General features: G+C 43.3%; 1 protein-coding gene across 3 annotated transcripts in view; it reads right to left on the reverse strand.

Moving 5' to 3' along the window:
• ADAM12 (ADAM metallopeptidase domain 12) overlaps positions 1-21258 on the reverse strand; it is a 237631-nt gene that overhangs the window by 204439 nt on the left and 11934 nt on the right. Inside the window, exons 1-2 of one of the 3 annotated variants that reach the window (XM_068140203.1) lie at positions 18525-19237; positions 12730-12863 (exon numbers count right to left, since the gene is read on the reverse strand). In XM_068140203.1, the coding sequence (XP_067996304.1) occupies positions 12730-12822 (93 nt within the window). In that variant the 5' untranslated portion in view covers positions 12823-12863; positions 18525-19237. Of the gene's footprint in view, positions 1-12729; positions 12864-13784; positions 13823-18524; positions 19238-21258 lie in introns of those variants that run through there. The other 2 variants (XM_068140202.1, XM_068140201.1) reach the window with 2 other exon arrangements.

Raw genomic sequence — 21258 nt, forward strand, 5'->3', positions numbered from 1 at the left:
AAGGCAGGAGACACAGTAAGGATGAAGGAATGAGGGCAGGACCTAAGAGCACTTCATTTCCTGAGAATGATTCAAACTTCAGAGGAAACAACATATTAGCATCCTGGGACTTGGGGCAGAGGATGAAAAGGCAATGAGAAAAATCAGAGCTGGAGATCTAAATAGAGCATAAAACATTGCAGTTTGCTGAGGAGCAAGGAGAGGCAACAAGACACCTCCTTGGATCCAGTGGCTCCATCAAAGGAACCCTGTGTGTCTAGCTGCTATGTTGGGATGAGCAGACGCATACTTCAGTATAGCATGTATCATCAGATGATGTATCCTTTACACTGACCAGAAAGACCACAAGAACATCCTTGGAGGACAGAGATGAGATCAGATCCAGTAAAATGCCTGCAAACTCTGGCAGCACCTCCACCACACACACCCATCAAACAAGTGGAAACGCACGGCATGAATTATCACCAAACACATTTTATCTCCAATCTCACCAAGCTTCATCACCTCACCCAGACTGCAATGCCATAAATTGCAATAATTTTGTTTAAGAAGCTCCAAAAGCTCAAACAGACTCAAAAAAAATCATGTCCTTGAGGAAAGACAGTGCACAAAAGGGACACACGATCTCCTCAAGACAGAAATTGAACACAATCTATATGCTACAATATCAGAACCATGCAGATAATTTTTACCCCATCTACATAAGCTTTTACCAATAAAAAAAAAAAGACAGAATTCTTCATTCCTGTCATTTTATTTCTTAAGAAAAAATAATAGTAGCCACAGTTTGAAATCCTACATTATTATCCTATATTATAGGATTATCCTATATTATAAACCTATATTATTACTGCATGCAAAAAGGCTTATTAAATCACTCCTAATTATTGGTTCTTATCAAGCTTTAAACTTCAAGGACCTCTATGATTTCTCATTGTTATTCCAAGAAATGAGAAATATTCTTAACAGAAGAGGGAAATCAAGTGGGGTTTGAGTAAATCATTGAAAGATGCAAGGTTTAGTCTGGGCATTAGGAAAAACACCTTCCCCAAAAGGGCTGGCAAGCTCTGAAAGAGGATGCCCAGGGCAATGGTGGAGTCCCCATCCCTAGAGGGATGTAAAAGTGTGGTGGGTTGAAATTTCCCCCCCACCCCAACACTAAATTTGCCAGCCCAGCCCAGTTGGAAGCAATGAAAGCCATGTGGATGTGCTGCTGAGGGACGTGGTTTAGAAGTGGACATAGCTGGGTTAATGGTCGGATTCGATGATCTTAAAGGTCTTTTCCAACCAAAATGATTCTATGAAATAGAATTAGAATTCAACAGCAAAGGCATTAGGCTTGTTATCAGTAGGACTGAATGGTTCAACCAGCGAAATTTACCTCTTTATCCCTAAAATATACACTGAGTACAGCCCCATTTCCTATGGCTTGCTGAGATAAGGGTCTTATTCACAGCATATGTCAGCAGCTCTCAGCTTTCATGATATTCCCCAATTCAGAGAACTTTAGTCCTTGGAAAGCCCCCCAAGTTCTGCTGTTACCTCCAAGCCATCAAACAACTCCTTGCAGGAGGAAAATACTCCCTATACCAAGAGCATATGGTGTGAGGGGGAGCCTGCTGTAGAAATTGTGTTGTGCTCAGTTTGAATCAAGGGAAACAGAATAAAAATTAAGAACAAGGGAGATTCTCCTTTTGCCTGTAAAAGAAAGAAATAATGATCACATGTTCAGAGCTGGAAAGCAAAGTATTATTTTAATCCAACACTGACATTCATACCTTACGCTCGCAAGATCTTTTGCAAGAGACACGAAATAGCCAAGAAACAGCTAAATTAATTCAATATGAAAATGCCTCAGTACAAGTGCTTTACAAACCCAGTGTAATGCTGCATAATTGCAAGAATTCAATTTTAGATTTTCATACCACCTTAAAGGGTTGCTAGCATCAGCTGCACCATTAAGACCAAAATATTTCCCCCCCACCCCCTTTTTATTAGGGAAAGTATGATCTGTTTGTTTGGGTTTTTATGAAATACCAGTCTGAAAACTCACGGTAAAGAGCGTTGCTTCAGCCTCATCACCTTACAGAGGAACATGTGAATGGATTCCTCAAGTTCACATCTGAGACACTACCTCATAGCTGGTGGATCACGGGCAGCAAAGGCAACAAAGCACTTCTGCAGCATCCCATCATATACAATTGCTGGCAGAGACAGGATGGGTGGTATGGGGAGACAGAGCTTTCCCAAGATTATTAGAACACTGGTGATCTTTACTGGCCAAGTATGACAAAATTCCTCCCAGCAGCTCAGCGTGATACAAGCTCATGAAAGGGGCTCTCACCCTATTGACAGCTCCAAGATGCTCAGGGGAAGTGTTTATATGTCTGGTGGATGGTTCAGATAAAATTCCAATATCTGCTGTCTGTTGAAAGAGGAATTGCTCTGCACTATCTGCTATTGATACTGCTCATAAACTATGGCATATAATGTAACAAACTTCACACACTGCATCACTTAAGCTACAAATGAGATGGACTCTTTTCTGGGATCAATCCCAATTGCTTAACACTTCCCAGTATGCCAAGTGTTTCAGGCAGGAAATGAATCCTACTATATCTAGTCGAAACTAGGGCACTGATTCAGTGCAGACAGAGAAAAGAATTTCCCCTACTCAATCACCAATGTAAAGTTTTTATTGGTGGTCCCAGCTCCAGGAATTTCTCGAGTCTGTAGCTGCTATGTAAGATCCAGCAAACCCCTAAAACTAGGAGACACAGAATCCCAGCATGGTGGGGGTTGGAAGGGACCTCTTGAGATCATCCAGTCCAACTGCCCTGCTAAAGCAGGGTCACCCACAGCAGGATGCCCTGAGTCACAATGTCCATGTGGGTTTGGAATCTCTCCCAAGGAGACTCCACAACCTCTCTGAGCAGCCTGCTCCAGGACTCCATCACCCTCACACCAAACAAGTTTCTTCTCCTGTTCAGATGAAACCTCCTGGGCTGCAGTTTACACCCACTGTTCTATCACTAGGCACCACTGAAAAAGAGTCCAGCCTCAATCACAAACACCTACTGATGTCTCTAAAAGATATCATTAATGCAATTATGAAATTGACTGATTGATTGGTTGGTTAATCATGGGCATGGGGCTGGCTGTGGAGAAGGAAACATATTTTCCTCCTTGAGGGCCTCACCTTGCACAAAATTAGCTGAGTAGGATGGCTTTAAGCTGCTTTTACTCAGCCAGGGAAGCAACCGAGCCCTACTATCACGGGCACAGAAATTCAAGTGTGCAGCATAGGAGGTGACACACTCTTTCCTAATAGCTTCCATGCAAAAATTACACTATTTCTCAATTAAACAAATGCAGCAGAGTTATTAAATAATAGAGCACATTTGAACTAATTAGCCCTCAGAGTGGCCCTGGAAGGCAGATGTATAGCTACAATAAAAAGGAAAAGAAATATCAGATTGTTTACTAGGCTGTTAAATTAATGACTACCAGGTTACTCATGAAAGGTTGAAGGAGTAGGATCTGCTGGAGAATTTTATCGAAGAGCAGTGCAGCTCCTCACACCGCTGAGGCTGCCTGTGCCAAGCCACATTCCCAGCTGATGACGCTGCCTGAGCAGAATGTACAGCTTTGCCTCTTCCATTTGATTCTCATGAGTCAGAAAAGTATGGGGAGGACTATAAATTCTGTTTATGCCTCCCTCTCTTTCCCTCTCAAGATATGTAAAGCCACTATGTGAAAGAGCTATGAAAGCTGTCCTGTCAGTCTTCAAAGGCTTGTTTAAGCAGCACTGTATGATTCCCCTTAATACAATTGTCTGGAAGTCTAAACTTTGGTAATTATTTCAAATGAAAAAGAGCAGCAGGAGGCTCTGTTGAAGGGAATATAAACAATTATCACTTGCACAAAAGCTATGCCAGTTATGAAATAAACTCAAATGAGTTTGTTCTCAAAAACGCTGAGCACTAAATTAATTATGAGACATGGCAGTCACCTCAACTGTGCTCCATGTATCAAACCCTCTTTTAGAGTCACACAAGAACATGAAGAGGTACAGCAAAGTGGAGAAATGTGAACTGGCAAAGAGATCTTGGTAAACAGAGGTCTTTCTAATTGGTACACTGATAACTTCACAGAGTCATGGAACAGCTTGGGTTGGAAGGAACCTTTAAGATCACCTAGTTCCAAACCCCGCTGCCATGAGCTGGGATACCTCACACTAGACCCGTTTGCTCAAAGCTTCAATCACCCACCTAGCCTTGAACAATTCCAGGGATGGTGCATACACACCTCTCACAGAGAAGAATTTCTTCCTAATATCTCATCTGTATCTCCTCTCTTTCATTTTGGAGCCATTACCCCTCATTGTGTCACTACACTCCCTGATACAGAGTCCCATCTATCCTGTAGGCCCCCTTTAAGTACTAGAAGGCCACTATAAGATCTCATAATACAGCTGGTGTGCATACCATAACTTCAGATGACAGAGTGGACTGTGACAGACTCTGTCCATTCTGCCTATTTGCAAGAGAAGTGCAGTAAAGCAAAAGCATAAAGATAGGGTCATAAAAATCATAAAATGTTTCAGGTTGGAAGGGACCTTCAAAGGTCATCTGGTCCAACCCCCTGCGGTGAGCAGGGACATCTAGATCAGGTTGCTCAGAGCCCCAGACAATCTGACCTTGAATGTTTCCAGAGATGGGAAATCTACCATCTCTCTGGGCAACCTGAGCCCTGTATGAAAGAATTCAAATGGGTATGGCTTACCTCTGGTAGCTTCAAATATACCCTTAAATGTCTCCCATGAATTTTGTGATCTTTTCTTTTTAGCTGATTTAAATACAGGTTTTGTACTTTCCCATGATCTTTTGGTTTCAATGGCAAAAAAATCCCTATTTCAGAAGGTGTTGAATTAGGGCCTTATAGTGAAGGCATGAAAAAAAAGTGCAACAAGTTGAAAAGAATCAGTGTAATATCAGATACATTTGATATATCTGGAGAACCATACAGGTAACCATCTTCTGTCAGACCATATGATACTTTCGCAGCTAGTGGAGAGTTGCACACTGAGATTCAAATAACCATTGTCCAGAATGGCACTCAGATAATCAAGATTCTGATTCTTGTTTATGGACACAATCCATAACACAGTACTCCCTGAATGAGGCAGGCAGAAATGCAAAAGCTGCTTCTTTGCAAGCTCAATGAGGTGCAATGCATGCTAAGCAGTAAGAAATGGTAATCTTCTGCCACTTTACATGCAGAATCTTTGAGCTGTGACAAGTATACCCTTAAAAACCAGAAGAAATATGGTCTGTGTGTATATTTATAGCTGGCCTTCGTCTTTATCTTTGCATTTCATTGCTAGAGTTTGCAATCAAAAGTATAACATAACAGAACACCAGGGGGAAAAAAAGTGTTACTACAAGAAAAGGAACTCATCTTTCCTTTCTTAAGTCTTCTCATATCTCCCTTCTCCTTTATTGAAAATACTTCTTTAAGATTTCTATTTGCGCACTGGATTTATACCAGCACAGCCAAAGAAAGACTATTGATATCCTCCAGCTCAGAATCTGGCCTTGAAAGCTGAAACTTGATGAAAGAGGTTTAACGTTCTCTGAATCCATCTTCCCCTTCTCTAAGGGGAAACAAATTTCTTATTTATTTGGATTTTAAGATCATAGCTGCTCTTTATCAGAGAACCTTCTGCAAGTCTTTCATTCTTCTCTGCCACCATGGACATCTTTCTATGCCCTTGCCACTAACCACAACGGCAACACACTGAAATCTTCTGGTGTGTTAAAAAACATTCAGCATCTACCACTAAACTAGAGATGTAACCCTCTTTGAGTTGGGGGAGAAGTTGCTATTCCTTTTTCATATACCGGTTTTGGTGTCAGGGCTTTAAAAGTGTTATGTGAAAGTCACTGTGATTCAAGTGGAGTGAGAGTTTAATTGAGTGCATTGTGTGCATCTACTTTACCATAGTTAATTATTTTTAGAATGATTTTGGCTGGAAAGGACCTTTCAAGGCTGCCTAGTCTAACACCTCTGCAGTCAGCAGGGACATCTGCAACTAGAGCAGATTGCTCAGAGCCCTGTTCAATCTGACCTGGAAGGGTTCCAGGGATGGGGCATCCACCACCCCTTTAAGCAATCTGGGCCAATGTCTTACCAGCTTCAGTGTGAGAAAATTTCTTCCTTAAATCTCCCTCTCAATTCAAAATCATCACCCCTTGTCCTGTCACAACAGGCCCCTTCAAGTATTAAAAGGCCACAATAAGGTCTTCCTGGAGCAGAGGGATTCAAACCCTCACATCATGCTCGTGGCCACTTCTGGACCTTCTCCAACAAGTCTATGTTTTTCGTGTGCTGAGGAAGCCAGAGCAAAATATTGCACAGCAGAATTTGTCCTCTAAACATCACCCAAATGTAATGTTACAAACAAAATTCTCTGTATCAGTTGAAAGCAACATGGATTGGCAACTTCCAAACTCAAAGCAACATAAAACACTTGAGGGGTTTCCAGCTATTCATGTGGTGCTTCAAAAAATATGCTCAGCTCCATGCTGCCTGGCTACAGGTCCTTCAAGGTCTGCCTAGGCTCAGATACATTAATGTATGGAGCAGTCCAATATAGCACTCTGATGGATACAGAATTACAAAAGGAAGTATATAAGCATCAAATGATGCAAAGCATCACCCAGTAAGGAGAGTTGTACTTAATTTGTTCATATGCTTTTAGAAACTTACAAGGACTAAGTCTTTCAAAGCACTTGTTCAGCCTCAACATTGTATTTCGCAGAATCACAGAATGATGGGGTTGAAGGAGACATATGGAAATCATCTAGTGCAACTCCTCTGCCATAGCAGGGTCATCCACACCAGCCCAGGAGGTCACAATGCCCAGAAGGGTTTGGAATCTCTCCAGGGAAGAAGACTCCGCAACTTCTCTGGGCAGCTTGCTCTAGGGCTCTGGCATCCTCACAGCAAAGAAGTTTTTATTAATCTTCATATGAAAACTCCTGGGTTCCATTTTGTGCCCACTGCTCCTTGTCCTGTCACTGACCACCACTGAAAAAAGTCTGGTCCCATTCTGATGATACCCACCCCTTACCTATTCATCAGTACTGAGAAGATCACCTCTCAGGCTGCTCTTCCCCAGGTTGAACAGGCCCAGGTCTCTCAGCCTTTCCTGCTGACAGAGATGCTCCAGATCCCTCAGCATCGTCATGGCCCTCTGTTGGACTCTCTCCAGTAGTTCCCTGTATCTCTTGAACTAGGGGACCCAGAACTGGACCCAGTACTCCAGATGTGGCCTCACTAGGGCAGAGTAGAGGGGAAAAAGAATTTGCCTAGACCTGCTGGCCACACTCTTCTTAATGCACCCCAGAATACTTGCAGGTGTCAGCAATGGCATTATAGATCCAGCACAGCCAAGGCTGGAAACAAACCCCACACCTGAGTGACAGCTGCCACACCCCAAGAACTCTATGTGTACTTGCATCATTGATCACATCATATATGCACAAAACACTTTCAATTGTCCCCAGACTGAATGCATTTTAAGATCTGGACTAAACCCTGGATACAAAGTCAAGTTCATTAGTAAGCATGTCACTCAGGGCAATGCCATGCTGGGATCTCCCCAGCATTACAGCTATTTCATGTCTGCCCTGGAGGGTCTCCAGCAGACAGCATTTCTCCACAGTTATGACCTTTTAAGCCTAGAAATGGAGCCAAGGAACCCTTAATGCCCACGTGAAAGGCTTTCTGCCTATATCTTCCCACTCCAAGAGACGACATGTGCTTCAGGCTCTGGTCTAACACAACCAATACTACCTGACCTTCAGCTCCTGTGATGCAGGGATCTGGCACAAATTAACCGGTGTGCATCCCTAACAGGGTGTGAGGATAAAAGCTGAAGCCAAACAGATGGTCTTCTAAAAATCTTCCCTAAAGTGTTCTGTGTGCTAAAACATCACTTGCCCAAGTCTCATCAAACTCGGCTTGATTTGCAAGTCTTAAGCCAAGTTCGAAGAAAAAGATTCAGCTGGAAGCATGCAGGGAAAGAGCCTTGCGGCACTTGAGTAACACAAAAATGAAACAATTTTGTTCAAACCTTAGAAAAAAATTAAGAAAATTAAAACTCAGTTCCCCTGGGTTTGAGCCAAGCACTGAGGCAAGGGTGGGGGGTGTGGAAATCACCACAGTGCAAAGTGATGAACAAATGGAAAAGAGAAGTGGAAGAGAGCTAGAGCTAGAATGTATAATGACCTCTCAACACATTCAATAATGCACACAAAACTTCAGCTAAGGTGGAAATCACATCTGCATTGAATATGGGTAGCTATTGTTTGAAAGCACAGAGCAGTGTTGCACAACAATTCAGGGTTCTGAGTTAGCTGTCACCCCCCCCACAAATCCAGTTACTCATCAGCAGTCCTGACCTAGCAACAACTGGGTACTCAAAATAGTAGCCACTAATTTTAGTGGCATGTTCAGGATTAGCAACTGGATACGATCTCCGCTTCATAATGGAATGCAACTGGGCACTGTTAAAATATTCCAACTGCAAATGGTCTAAATTGCTTGGATTCAACAGATGATGTCAGGAGAAATATTAACAGCCGCTAACTACCATCATACAGTTGCAGTTCATACACATACTTCCTCAGTAACAGGTTTAGTGGGCATAGTGGTGTTGGGTGGATAGTTAGACTTGATATTTTAGAAGTCTTATCCACCCTTAATGATTCTTTGAGTCTAGTCTCTTAAGTATATATATATTGTAAATGTGCTTCACTATATTAAGTGTTTGCATAAGCACACTAATCTTTTGAAACAATAAGGAAACAACAGTATTCCTCAAATAACACCACCACAATGAGATCCTGATCCTGGTCTCTTATAACTTCAACCTGGGGTGAGTAGGGTAGGGAGAAAAAATACAATCTGCCCGGTAAATGAGAGGTTCTCTCCACAAACAAATCGACCACACACAAAAAAATCCAAAACCAACCAACAAACCAACCAAAAAAAAAACCAAAAAACACACACACAGAAAAAAAACCAAACCACACCCCAACAAAACAAAACAAACCCAAACAAAACCCCATGACTACATTTATGCTTAGGGAAAGCCAAATTCTTTAAGTGTAATTTCATTACATGTTCTGGTTTTAAAATAGGATTTTTCCTGCCATTAATTTGAGCTGTCATTCTTAGGAAGTACCTAAGTCACTGGATGTCCTTGAAAGCATGCAGCCTAACTGTGTTAAAGTAAAACCAGGTTATAGCAAAGTAACTTAAATGTAATTTTGCTCCTTCTGGTGAGCAGGTCTGTGTGTCTGTGTGATTAATCAGCGTGACTAGTTTCGGCTTTCTTGCTCCTGCTCTGCATAGTATGCTTTATGGATGGTCCTCAACGAGAACATCATTAGCTTAATAAAGATTCCTGACAGATTCTGAATGAGACATTCCAACAGTGGCTCCTGGGGTAAATAAAAAGAGAGTTTTATCTTCAAGATGGGAAAGAAAAAGTGCAGTGCTCTAAACGCCTAGTGTGGCTTCTCAGGGACTAATTGTGAAGCAGGAGTATTTACGATCGAAGGATCAAAAAAGAAGGGGCTATCGTTGTGAGGCAATTATCTATATACAAATAACTTTAATAGCTTGACATTTTTATAACCACTGCATTATTTATTTTACTATATATTCTACTGCAATACCATTCCCCTGGTTGGAAGTGCAGGGTACTTCACCCTTTACTGCATATAAAATTGAAATAAAATGGAGGAACACTTTGAAGCCAGTTGAAGAACAATAGGTCCCATTTCATCCTCAACTACAACAGTATTTAACTTTTGTGCTTTTGATCAATATTTATGTGACAAGCTATTCATTACTCTTCCCCTCCACCCATTTAATGCTGTTGTTCTTCCCACAGCCTGATCTGCACTTTTGTGCATTTAATTTATAACAGTTTCCGTGGAAATGAAGTATTCAAAGAGAGAAAGAAGAAAAAAAGTGCTGATATAGCACGTGGATCTTTCTACCAAGCTACAAATCTTTTCTAATGTTCATCTCAAACTGAAAGCAATTCTGGAAAACAAATTAATGATATAAATCACATTATCATTACTCACACAAAGAAAGATATTCTGTTGTAACTCTTTCAGAAAGCTACAGTGAGTAGCTAAAAGAATTCTATATGGAGGATCCCTGCTTCTAATTAAACGGTCTAAAAATAGAGTTGCACATACATCTAGGACCAAGCCATCTGTGTTATCTCTCCAAGATAAGATGTTATACACCCACTACAATACCCCTTTCAGCATTGCAGATACTCCAGACTAGGACTGGCCCTTCTTTCCCATTTAGGAAAGGCAAACAAAGGAAAAGGAAGGAAAATGTTAAACCCGTACAACATATTTGGAAAGTCACATCCCTTGTTTTGAAATCTCTTTCTACTCTTACTTTTGTCAGTCAAGAGTGATTTAAAGCCATGTCCCACAAGCAGTGGCAATAATCAGGCAGCATTTCTCCATGAAATACTTCCCCATTGCAGCACAGAAAACTGTTTCTGCTGTTTGCATTGGTGTTTGTACTGTTTACATTGTCTGTGTATGATGGGTTTTGCTTTTATTTCTGCCTGGCTTTCCTTCTGATGTTTTGTTGCCTAGGTTTTGCTTTTGTTTTCTTCCTTTTTTAAAAAAAAACAACAACTTTTTAAATTTTGGGTTTTTTTTCTTCTCGTGTTGATGCTTTAAAGAACAACATTAGAAGGAAACTGGAACAAAAATGACCTGAGTTAAAAGAGCTGGGTAAGAGATTCCCATGACATCTTTGGCGATAATGAACACCACCACTCTGTCTTTGTACTTCAAGCAGGAGACCAAGAAGACAGAAAACAGCCCTAAAACCAGCTTCCCATATTATCAACTAATGTCTGACAGGGGAAAAAACAGAGGAAAGCTTATCAGGGCCCGTCAAGAGGGGGAAACAATTCCTGGTTAGTCAAAGCTGGTGACAGATTATCCCTTCATTACCCAAAGAGAAGGCAGAACATGGAGACCTGTGGTGGGACAGCATTTATGGGCTATCTCTCATAGTCTGGTTTGTGTTGTAAGGGACCTTTGAAGTTCATCTAGTCTAATTCCCTGCAGCAAGCAGGGACAGCTTCAACTAGATTAGGTTGCTCAGAGCCCACCCTGAGTTCCATCTAATGCCCCAGGCTGCAGTCAATGAAGTAACTTTATTTACAATTCCTTGAAGTTCTTGCTGTCAGGCTATACTTAATCAATTAAAGATATTTACTGTATTTGACCCTCCCTCAGTTTTGTAGATGATTTGCTGTTGTATGATACAATCTCAAGCAATGGATGTTAACCACTTAAAAAAATTATTTCACATTAAGCTTCCATTTGTGCCAGTGGAAAGAAGAATGTCACATTACATTAAAAGGCATTAATTTCAACCAAAAACCTTATGTATTTTCTTAAATTAGGTAACAATTTCATCAAGCAGACTCTACAAAAATACAGAATGTACTCTTATAACCCATGAGTATATTTATTTGCCCATAAAGCCTTCCAATTGTTAGAATCACAGAATCATTTCAGCTGGAAAAGACCTTTAAGATTATCGAGTCCAACCATTAACCAACTTCACACCTTAGAAGCACTTTAGGAGCAGATGTTAGTCAGTCAGAGGGTAGAAAGGCTCTGCAGAGGGACCTCGACAGACTGGACAGATGGGCAGAGTCCAACGGGATGGCATTCAACAAGTCCAAGTGCCGAGTGCTGCACTTTGGCTACAACAATCCCATGCAGGGCTACAGGCTGGGGTCGGAGTGGCTGGAGAGCTCCCAAGCAGAGAGGGACCTGGGGGTGCTGATCGACAGCTGCCTGAATATGAGCCAGCAGTGTGCCCAGGTGGCCAAGAGGGCCAATGGCATCCTGGCCTGCATTAGGAATAGTGTGGCCAGCAGGAGCAGGGAGGTCATTCTGCCCCTGTACTCTGCTTTGGTTAGGCCACACCTTGAGTCCTGTGTCCAGTTCTGGGCCCCTCAGTTTAAGAAGGACATCGAGACACTTGAGCGTGTCCAGAGAAGGGCAACAAGGCTGGGGAGAGGCCTTGAACACAAGCCCTATGAGGAATCATAGAATCATAGAAATGTTTTAGTTGGAAAAGACCTCTAAGATCATCGAGTCCAGCCTTCAGCCTGAGATCCCCATGGCCATCAAACCACGTCCCCAAGTGCCACGGCCACATGGTTCCCGAGGAGAGGCTGAGGGAGCTGGGATTGATTACCCTGGAGAAGAGGAGGCTCAGGGGTGACCTCATTGCCTTCTACAACTACCTGAAAGGTGGTTGTAGCCAGGAAGGGGTTGGTCTCTTCTCTCAGGCAACCAGCACCAGAACAAGGGGACACAGTCTCAAGCTGCACCAGGGGAGGTTTAGACTCGAGGTGAGGAGGAAGTTCTTCACCGAGCGAGTCATTCGGCATTGGAACGGGTTGCCCAGGGAGGTGGTTGAGTCATCGACCCTGGAGGCATTCAAGAGGAGATTGGACGTGGCACTTGGTGCCATGGTCTAGTCATGGGGTCTGTGTTGATAGGTTGGACTCGATGATCCTCGAAGTCCTTTCCAACCTAAGTTATACTGTGATACTGCGAGAACAAAATAACAAGCAAAACACAGACTAACCTTTGAGTAACTGCCATTCACTGGTGTCCACTGCTCTCCATTCAAGAGGAAAGGAATTGTTATCTCATAATCTTTTGGCTGGTCCTTTGGCATCTGCTGTCTGGAGGACTCCAATGTGCTGTCCACATTCTCACCTAGGGACAAGCATTTCATGTTAGTAGAAACAGCGTCTGACAATAGAAACCTTTTTATTTAAGGTTTCACCCTATTTCAGAAGGAAATAATTCAGGGAAAGGATTCAACATTAAAATATTGTGTCAGTGTCAAAACCTACACAAATTTCTGAGAGAACTGGAGTTGTGGGACAGGAGTGGTGACATTGATTTGGTGAGCTTCAATAACAGTAGAAGACAAAGACTGCAAATAAGGCATAGAGATACCAGGCTGCAAAGATAAGGAGTTGGGCTGCAGGACAGCTAAAATATTTGCAGGTACATTGGTGTTCCTTTAATAATCACACTGGAGTTTGGATTTATTTTCCTGCTGAAGATGATAGGGAAGGGGAATGCAGTTGCTGGCTATATTGTCAGTGTCATCATTAAGAAGGTAAGCAAGCTTCAGGGATTTAAAAGAGAAGATTTTATCACAACTATTTTTCCATAATTAAGGTAAGAATTGAACATTCCGCTCCCCAAACCTTCTTCTCCCCAATCCTTTTCCCTGATATAAGTCTACTGGATTATATTCAAAGCAGGGTGGTAGAAGCAGGGGACAGTGCCTTGGGGATGTAATTGAAGCCCTACACATCTCCACAAGGCTCCCTAAGGTTAGAAAGTGACCCCAGATTTTCCCTTTATGTCCATCCCATTTTTGCTGTGGGATCAGCTGGTCCTCATGCTTTGTAAGCTGGAGTCACAACACTTAGGAAACAACATAGTCTGGGGTTCCTGAAAGCTCCAGGTTTATTGTTCACACAGCAGATTTACCACCTTTAAACCCTGGAATTTTATTTTCCCCCAAACACTTCTTAATGCACCATCTAAACATGGTAAATGTATGGCTGTACTCCATTTTAGCTCCTTTGAACTGTGTGCAATAAAAGGCCAAATATTTACCGAGTAGCATCAGCATTGCTATATGGATGTGCAAGAAGGCCATGAATCATCAAGGATGCACATTCTCATTAGTAAGGAAAAAAAATGGTCTGGAAGAGAATATAAATTCTCATTGAAACAATGCTCTACTCCTACACAGGCAGATGACTTCAATTCATACTACAATGTCAAAAAGCTATTTGCATGCAACATTTATGAAGTGTTTTTCTTCTTGCAAAACACGCTAATGATATTGTGTCTGTCAAAGCACAGCCCTAAAAAACAGTATCACAGTGCAAGGGCTGGAAATGGTATCAAAAAGGAGAAGACAAGGAGGGCTTCCAGTGCTGTGGGACAGTCAAAACACCAGTGGAGTTTACTGTACATTTGGTTCAGCACCACAGAGTCCTCTGGTGCACTTGGACCCCATGAGGTTTTGCAGGTGATCGCCTAACATTCTCTAAGGATCAAGAGTTGTTTTGAGCAGAATTACCCAAATCTAGTCAATGCTAGAATTAGCTTAAAGGTATTTATGGTTGAGCCAACATGAGAGGAAGACAAGTTCAGTATATTTAAAAATATGACACTTTCCCTAGAACATCAAAGGAAGATCAAGATTAAAGAATGTGTATGAATAGAATAGAATAGACCAGGTTGGAAGAGACCTTCAAGATCATCGCGTCCAACCTATCATCCAACACCACCTAATCAACTAACCCATGTAACCAAGCACCCTGTCAAGTCTCCTCCTGAACACCTCCAGTGACGGCGACTCCACCACCTCCCCGGGCAGCCCATTCCAATGGGCAATCACTCTCTCTGTGTAAAACTTCCTCCTGACCTCCAGCCTGAACTTCCCCTGGCACAGCCTGAGACTGTGTCCTCTTGTTCTGGTGCTGGCTGCCTGGGAGAAGAGACCAACCTCTGCCTGTTTACAACCCCCCTTCAGGTAGTTGTAGAGAGCAACAAGGTCACCCCTGAGTCTCCTCCTCTCCAGGCTAAGCAGCCCCAGCTCCCTCAGTCTCTCCTCATAGGGCTTGTGTTCCAAGCCCCTCACTAACTTCGTTGCCCTTCTCTGGACTCGTTCCAGCAAGTCAACCTCCTTCCTAAACTGAGGGGCCCAGAACTGGACACAGTACTCGAGGTGTGGCCTAACCAGTGCAGTGTACAGGGGCAGAATGACCTCCCTGCTCCTGCTGGCCACACTGTTCTTGATGCAGGCCAGGATGCCATTGGCCCTCCTGGCCACCTGGGCACACTGCAGGCTCATGTTCATCCTACCATCAACCATCACCCCCAGGTCCCTCTCTGCCTGGCTGCTCTCCAGCCACTCTGACCCCAGCCTGTAGCACTGCATGGGGTTGTTGTGGCCAATGTGCAGAACCCGGCACACACACACACACGCATGCATGGGAGAGGAAAGAGGTTTGATATAGCGGTGTGCCTGTAAATAAAGGGGAGAGGAAAGCTGTTTGTTATAGGGGTGTTCCTGTAAACAAAGAGCTCTCACCACACCCTCAGTGCAAGCCCAACTGACAGGGGTCTGGGAAGACATCATGACCTCCCAGGGATGCTCTAAACCCTGCACATGATTGGGTTCACCCTCATGGAAATGTACAAGATACCGTCTCATCTGCTTAGCAGGTTCTAGTCAGAACCCGACAGCTCTTTATTCTCATTATCAGCCTTGAAGCTCCCTACATGGAACAGAAATTTATGAAGCATACCTCAGAGGAATGAGAAAAGTTTGGCTCTAGCCCTCCTCTTTTTTATTTTTTTCAAATCTTGGCTCATTAGAGCAGTCCCAACTATATGAATTACATGACTCAGGCCTTTCTATTATTTTGTAGGATTTGCTTTCTGAAAAGCTACCTTTATTATTAATTCTGCAAAGCACTAACATCGCAAAAATACCTGAAATAGAGTAAAAAGACTCAAAAAGTTGTTTCATTTGGAAAAGACCTTTAGGATCATCGAGTTCAATCATCCAACTAACACATAGTTTCATAGTTTCATTCAGGGTTGGAAGGGACCACAAGGATCATCTAGTTCCAACCCCCCTGCCATGGGCAGGGACACCCCACACTAGATCAGGCTGGACAGAGCCTCATCCAGCCTGGTCATAAACACCCCCAGGGACGGGGCCTCGACCACCTCCCTGGACAACACATTCCAGGGTTTCACCACTCTCATGGTGAAGAACCTCCTCCTCACATCCAGCCTGAATCTCCCCACCTCCAGCTTCATTCCATTCCCCCTAGTCCTGTCACTACCTGAGATCCTGAGAAGTCCTTCCCCAGCCTTCCTGTAGGCCCCCTTCAGATACTGGAAGGCCACAACTAGGTCACCTCGGAGCCTTCTCTTCTGCAGACTGAACAGCCCCAACTCCTTCAGTCTGTCCTCATAGGAGAGGTGCTCCAGCCCTCTGATCATCCTTGTGGCCCTTCTCTGGACACGTTCCAGCACCTCCACATCCCTCTTGTAATAGGGGCTCCAGAACTGGACACAGTACTCCAGGTGGGGTCTCACCAGGGCTGAGTAGAGGGGGAGGATCACCTCCCTCGACCTGCTAGCCACACTTCTCCTGATGCAGCCCAGGATCTGATTGGCTTTGCGGGCTGCAAGTGCACACTGAGAGCTCATGTTGAGCTTTTTGTCCACCAGCACCCCCAAGTCTCTCTCCTCAGGGCTACTTTCCAGCCAGTCACTGCCCAGCCTGTATTTGTGCCTGGGATTGCCTCGACCCAGATGCAGGACCCTGCACTTGCTCTTATTGAACTTCATGAGGTTGGCCTGTGCCCACCTCTCCAGCCTGTCAAGGTCCCTCTGGATGGCCTCCCTTCCCTCCAGCGTGTCTGCTGCACCACCACAGCCACTAAACTGTGTCCTGAAATATCATGTCTACACATTCTTTTAACACTGCCAGGGATGATGACTCCACCACCTCCCTGGGCAACCTGTTCCAAAGCTTGACCACTCCTTCAGAGGAGGAGAAGGGATCAGCATTCATGCACAGCTGTGCTTTTACCTGGCATGGTCCAGAAAGTGCAACTGCTATAAAATATCCTGGGGAAAGGGAACTAAACCTACCTAAATCAAGTGTGCTTCAATTTTGTCACTCCTATTCCATCACAACAAAGTGATGCACAACAAAGCAGAGGCTGCAATGAACAAATTTAATCTTACACACATGCTTATTTATCTGCAGACTGAGAATGCATATTGCACAGAAGTGTTGATAGTCTGGAGACAGACATACAGACAGGTTTATAGGCAGCAGTTACATCTTTATTGGAAAACATAATTTATTGGGGGGGGGGGGAGGACAGGAACAAAACAGACAAGCTTTAGGCTTTGAGAACTCTTTTTAAGACACAGCATTTATAAAACACAGGATCAATTTCTGTGTCTAGTTGCTTTCCTTCAGCCAAATATTTTGCTGCTTATCTGAATGTTTTTATTTAAATTATTGGGTGTGATAAAAATCACAGCTTCCTGCAGAAGGCAGAGAAAGTGCTGCAGCCCAGTCACAGGGACTCCTTCTGAAGAGCGCTTGGGCACATGTTCAACATCATGCACTTAACTCCCAACTATCCTCAGTGTGACATATTCACACTACAGTTTCATTTGTAAATCAAAGAACAACTTTTTGGATCTAATATCATTCTATTTACATACTATGCATGTAAATAGAGTCATAGAATGGTTTCTGAAATGTTTCTGAAAGACTACAAAATGAAGAAACTTCTGTTAACTGATAGGTAGACTTTAGATCAGTCTTTATAAAAGTAGGGGTAAGGCATAAAGGTAAATCCTTTGCATAGAATTCTGCAGCCTGATAGAAAAGCTTCAGAGAACACATTGCAGAAAATAAAGGATTGCAGCCAAGGAAGAGAGGCCCACACATATCCATATGAGCTGGGAAAGATGACTGTATCTAAACAGCCTCCGAGCCTGACTAACAACAGGACGCAGTTTACAAGAAACATAGATAGACCAAGAGTCTAAGTTGAATAAACAAAGTAACACCAAAACTACAAGACAGGTCAGAAAAAAACACAGGGATGGAAGTTGAAGTGTGCAGGACACTTAAAAATAATGGGACTAATAGATAAGTCTGTGTAGAGGTGAAGGCTTCTGGACAGGTACAAAGACAGGTTGTCTGCTGACAAGCTCAGAGAGCCTTCAGCACAGGTGGTCTACACTACAAAGGCAGAAACATCAAATAATGAGGGCTACTTCACCCACTCTCTGACACAATGGCTAAAAAAAAACCCACACTTCCAGTTTGCTTGTTGGTTTCAGGAAAGCCATCTCCAAGCATAAGCCCAGCCCTCCCAAAGAGCATCCAAGGGGCACCAGGAGAGGAGCGTGGTGGGATAGAACTGGACATCTACACTAACAAAGGGTTTCCATCACCTTAATCCCATCCCTTGAGCTCCCAGTGCTGCCGTTCTTCATGTACACGGACGTGCTGGTATTTCCTCTCTGCCACTCCTCATCTCCTTTACCCATTTTCATTACGAGCTCTTTGAAGCTGGAACCATTAGAGCTGTTTGCATTACATTAATAACGAGGTCTCTTCTCTACCGGGACTTCGAGTATTACAGCAATATAAATAGTGTAATAATTGAAATCAGAGAATCCAAATTTCACTAACGTGTCATGAGAGGGGAAGAAAATCAGGCCATCTGTATTACCAGAAACTTTTATTAGACCCAGGTTTCCTATCTTTTGTGTCACATGCACCTACTTACTCACCTACTTATTTTCCATTTCAGTGAAATTCTGTCCAGTTCTTCCTGACGCAAGCTCGTCTCCCACTTTTCCACATGAAAAACTTCACAGTTGTGTCTATCTGTTTTCTATTTTCAGCCTGTGCTGAAGGTAACGCTTTTGATCCATAAGCAGCCCACAAGCTGATGCAGCGTCCTTTAGTCTTCTTTTTTATTTTTTTTTTTCCTTCAGTAATATAAAAGATACTTTGTACAAATAGCAAGATGAGTAGATGTTATCTGTCAGTGACTTTTGTGTGGCTTAAATATTCTTCATCTGACATGTACTTCTACAACTTTTCTTCTTTGCAAAGTATCATACAAGGACTTGTTGGCAAAGAAGCTAAGACTAGTTTTCATCTTTTTCTTTGTGTTTCAGCTCCTCTGAGCTCTGTGCAAAATAAACTCCAAGCATGCAGCGTGACAGAATCGCACAGAGTCACAGAGTTGTTTAGGCTGGAAAAGACCTTTAAGATCAAGGCCAACTTTTAACCCAACGCTATCAATTCTGCTGCTAAAACCATGTCCCTCAGCACCACTTCTCCATGGCTTTTAAATCCCTCCAGAAATCATGATTCATAGAACAGTTTGGATTGAAAGGGACCTTAAAGATCATCCAGTTGCAGCCCATCTGCCATGGGCAGGGACACCTTTCACTAGACCACATTGCCCAAGGCTTCATCCAACCTGGCCTTGAACATCTCCAGGGAGGGGGCATCCACAACCTCCCTGGGCAACCTGTTCCAGGGTCTCACCATCCTTACTGAGAAGAATTTTTAAATCTACCCTCCTTAAAAATCACAGAATCACCAAGGTTGGAAGAGACCTCAATCTATTCCCTCTCACGCTATCACTAGAAGCCCCTGTAAAAAGCCCCTCCCCAGCTTTCTCGTAGGCTTCCTTCAGGTACTGGAAGGCCACTATAAGGTCTGCCCAGAGCCTCCTCTTCTCCAGGCTGAATAGCCTGCCCCCGTAAAGGAGGTGCTCCAGCCCTCTGATTATCTTTGTGGCCCTTCTCTGGACTCACTCCAGCAGTTCAGTGTCTGTCTTCCCTGGGCAGCCTATTCCAGGTATTGGCAACCCTTTCAATGAGGAAATTCTTCCTAACGTCCAGTTTTAAACCCGGTTCCTCTCCCATGTCACACATGCCACAGAGTGGCACCTCTCCTGTGATTGCCCCAGGGGACAATCACAAATCCCCTGCAGTGAGCAGGGACATTCTCAACTAAATCAGAAGCTAGAACACAAATAATTCACAACCCTTGTTTGTTCAGCACTGTGATGGACAGAAGCTACCTTCCCTTTGCTGTTTCTCAGACTTGCTGGTTATTACAGCAGTCTTTCATCACAGGACTTCTCTGAACCTGACATCTTTGTTTAGCAGCTGCCTGCTGAAGAAGCCCAGACACACTTCAGTTTCGCATTTGCTTGAAATTAATAAGCTTTTTAGTCAGGTAGTGCAATTTATTTGTTCTCCTGATAAACAGAAAGTTGAATGCCCTCAATACTGAGTGGGTCTGGATAAAACGTGCTGAAGTGGAAGGAAGAAAAGAAAATGTGCCCCCAGTTCCACATCTCTGCCATCCTGCTAATGCTGGCATAGGAAAGAGGAGACAGACCTGGAATGGTTTCTAGATATCCATCTATTAACATAAAGGTTTACAATAAAGCTAACGTGGTGCTGTGCTTCCTTCCTGTGCTGAAAGTGTATGTTCTAGGAGTCTTATCCATACATCTTGTCCACATTCATTAATGTGATTCCATCAGGGTCACCCCAGGGTTCTTATAGCCCCAGGACCCCACTAAAGCCTAGCCCAGGACCAATGGCCCCAGCCCCAGCAATACTGTGGTATGTCCATCTCCAGCCCTGACTCACTGAGCCCAGACACCCTTTATGGCACCCACAGCAGTCAGTGCTGAGTTATACAGTTAACTGTAGCAGGGGACTGAAAATCCACTGAATTATATTAAATCTTCCTTGAGTTACCTTTCATATTACAAATTGTATGTCACAGCCTATCTACTTCTTCCTCTGCCACAAACCACCAATGTACTAGAATAATATTAAGATAGAAAAGAATAATAGAATAGGATAATCTTCCCACAAACTGAAAACTGTTGGTGACTGTTAGAAACGGTGTGGAAGACAGAAAAGGCAGAACTCATTCATTTGTCTCCTCATGTTTTTCCACTTTATGATCTTGGTTTGCAGTCAATGGAATCCATGATTTGCATGGGGCATTTCTGATGATAGAGGGCTTGGCTGCATCCAGTATTCACTGGACCACTAGAAATTAGTTTTGTGGAACAGAACTGAGGCATCCCCACAGGCTCTACTGCCAGACAACTTGCACTTGTGGCCCAGGATACCTCAGGTCTGCTCTGTGCCACCAACATCAGCACAGGTTTCTACCAAGGTTTATTAAGAAAATATATTAGGATTAGTCTTAGTATTTCTATCAGCAACATTTACTCTGTGTGCACAGGTGGCCTCCTGAAATCCAGTGCTCCAGATCAGGAGAGCATGTATGAGTGGAGAATATTATAAAAGAAACCAAGAGCTTGCATGCTGGAGCAAAGGGTTGAAACCAAGTAGTACAGAATGGAGAGTGGTACCCTTAGGGACTAACAGGTTTTCTGCTCTAAGCAGTAGTCTTCAAAGGCAATGGCGCCAGAAAGATCCACATGTGTTACTCAGTGTAACATTCGATGCCACATGA

Source organism: Melanerpes formicivorus, unplaced genomic scaffold, assembly GCF_026170545.1.
Source record: "Melanerpes formicivorus ecotype bairdi unplaced genomic scaffold, bMelFor1.0.p_v2 SCAF_6, whole genome shotgun sequence".
Lineage (NCBI taxonomy): Eukaryota > Metazoa > Chordata > Aves > Piciformes > Picidae > Melanerpes > Melanerpes formicivorus.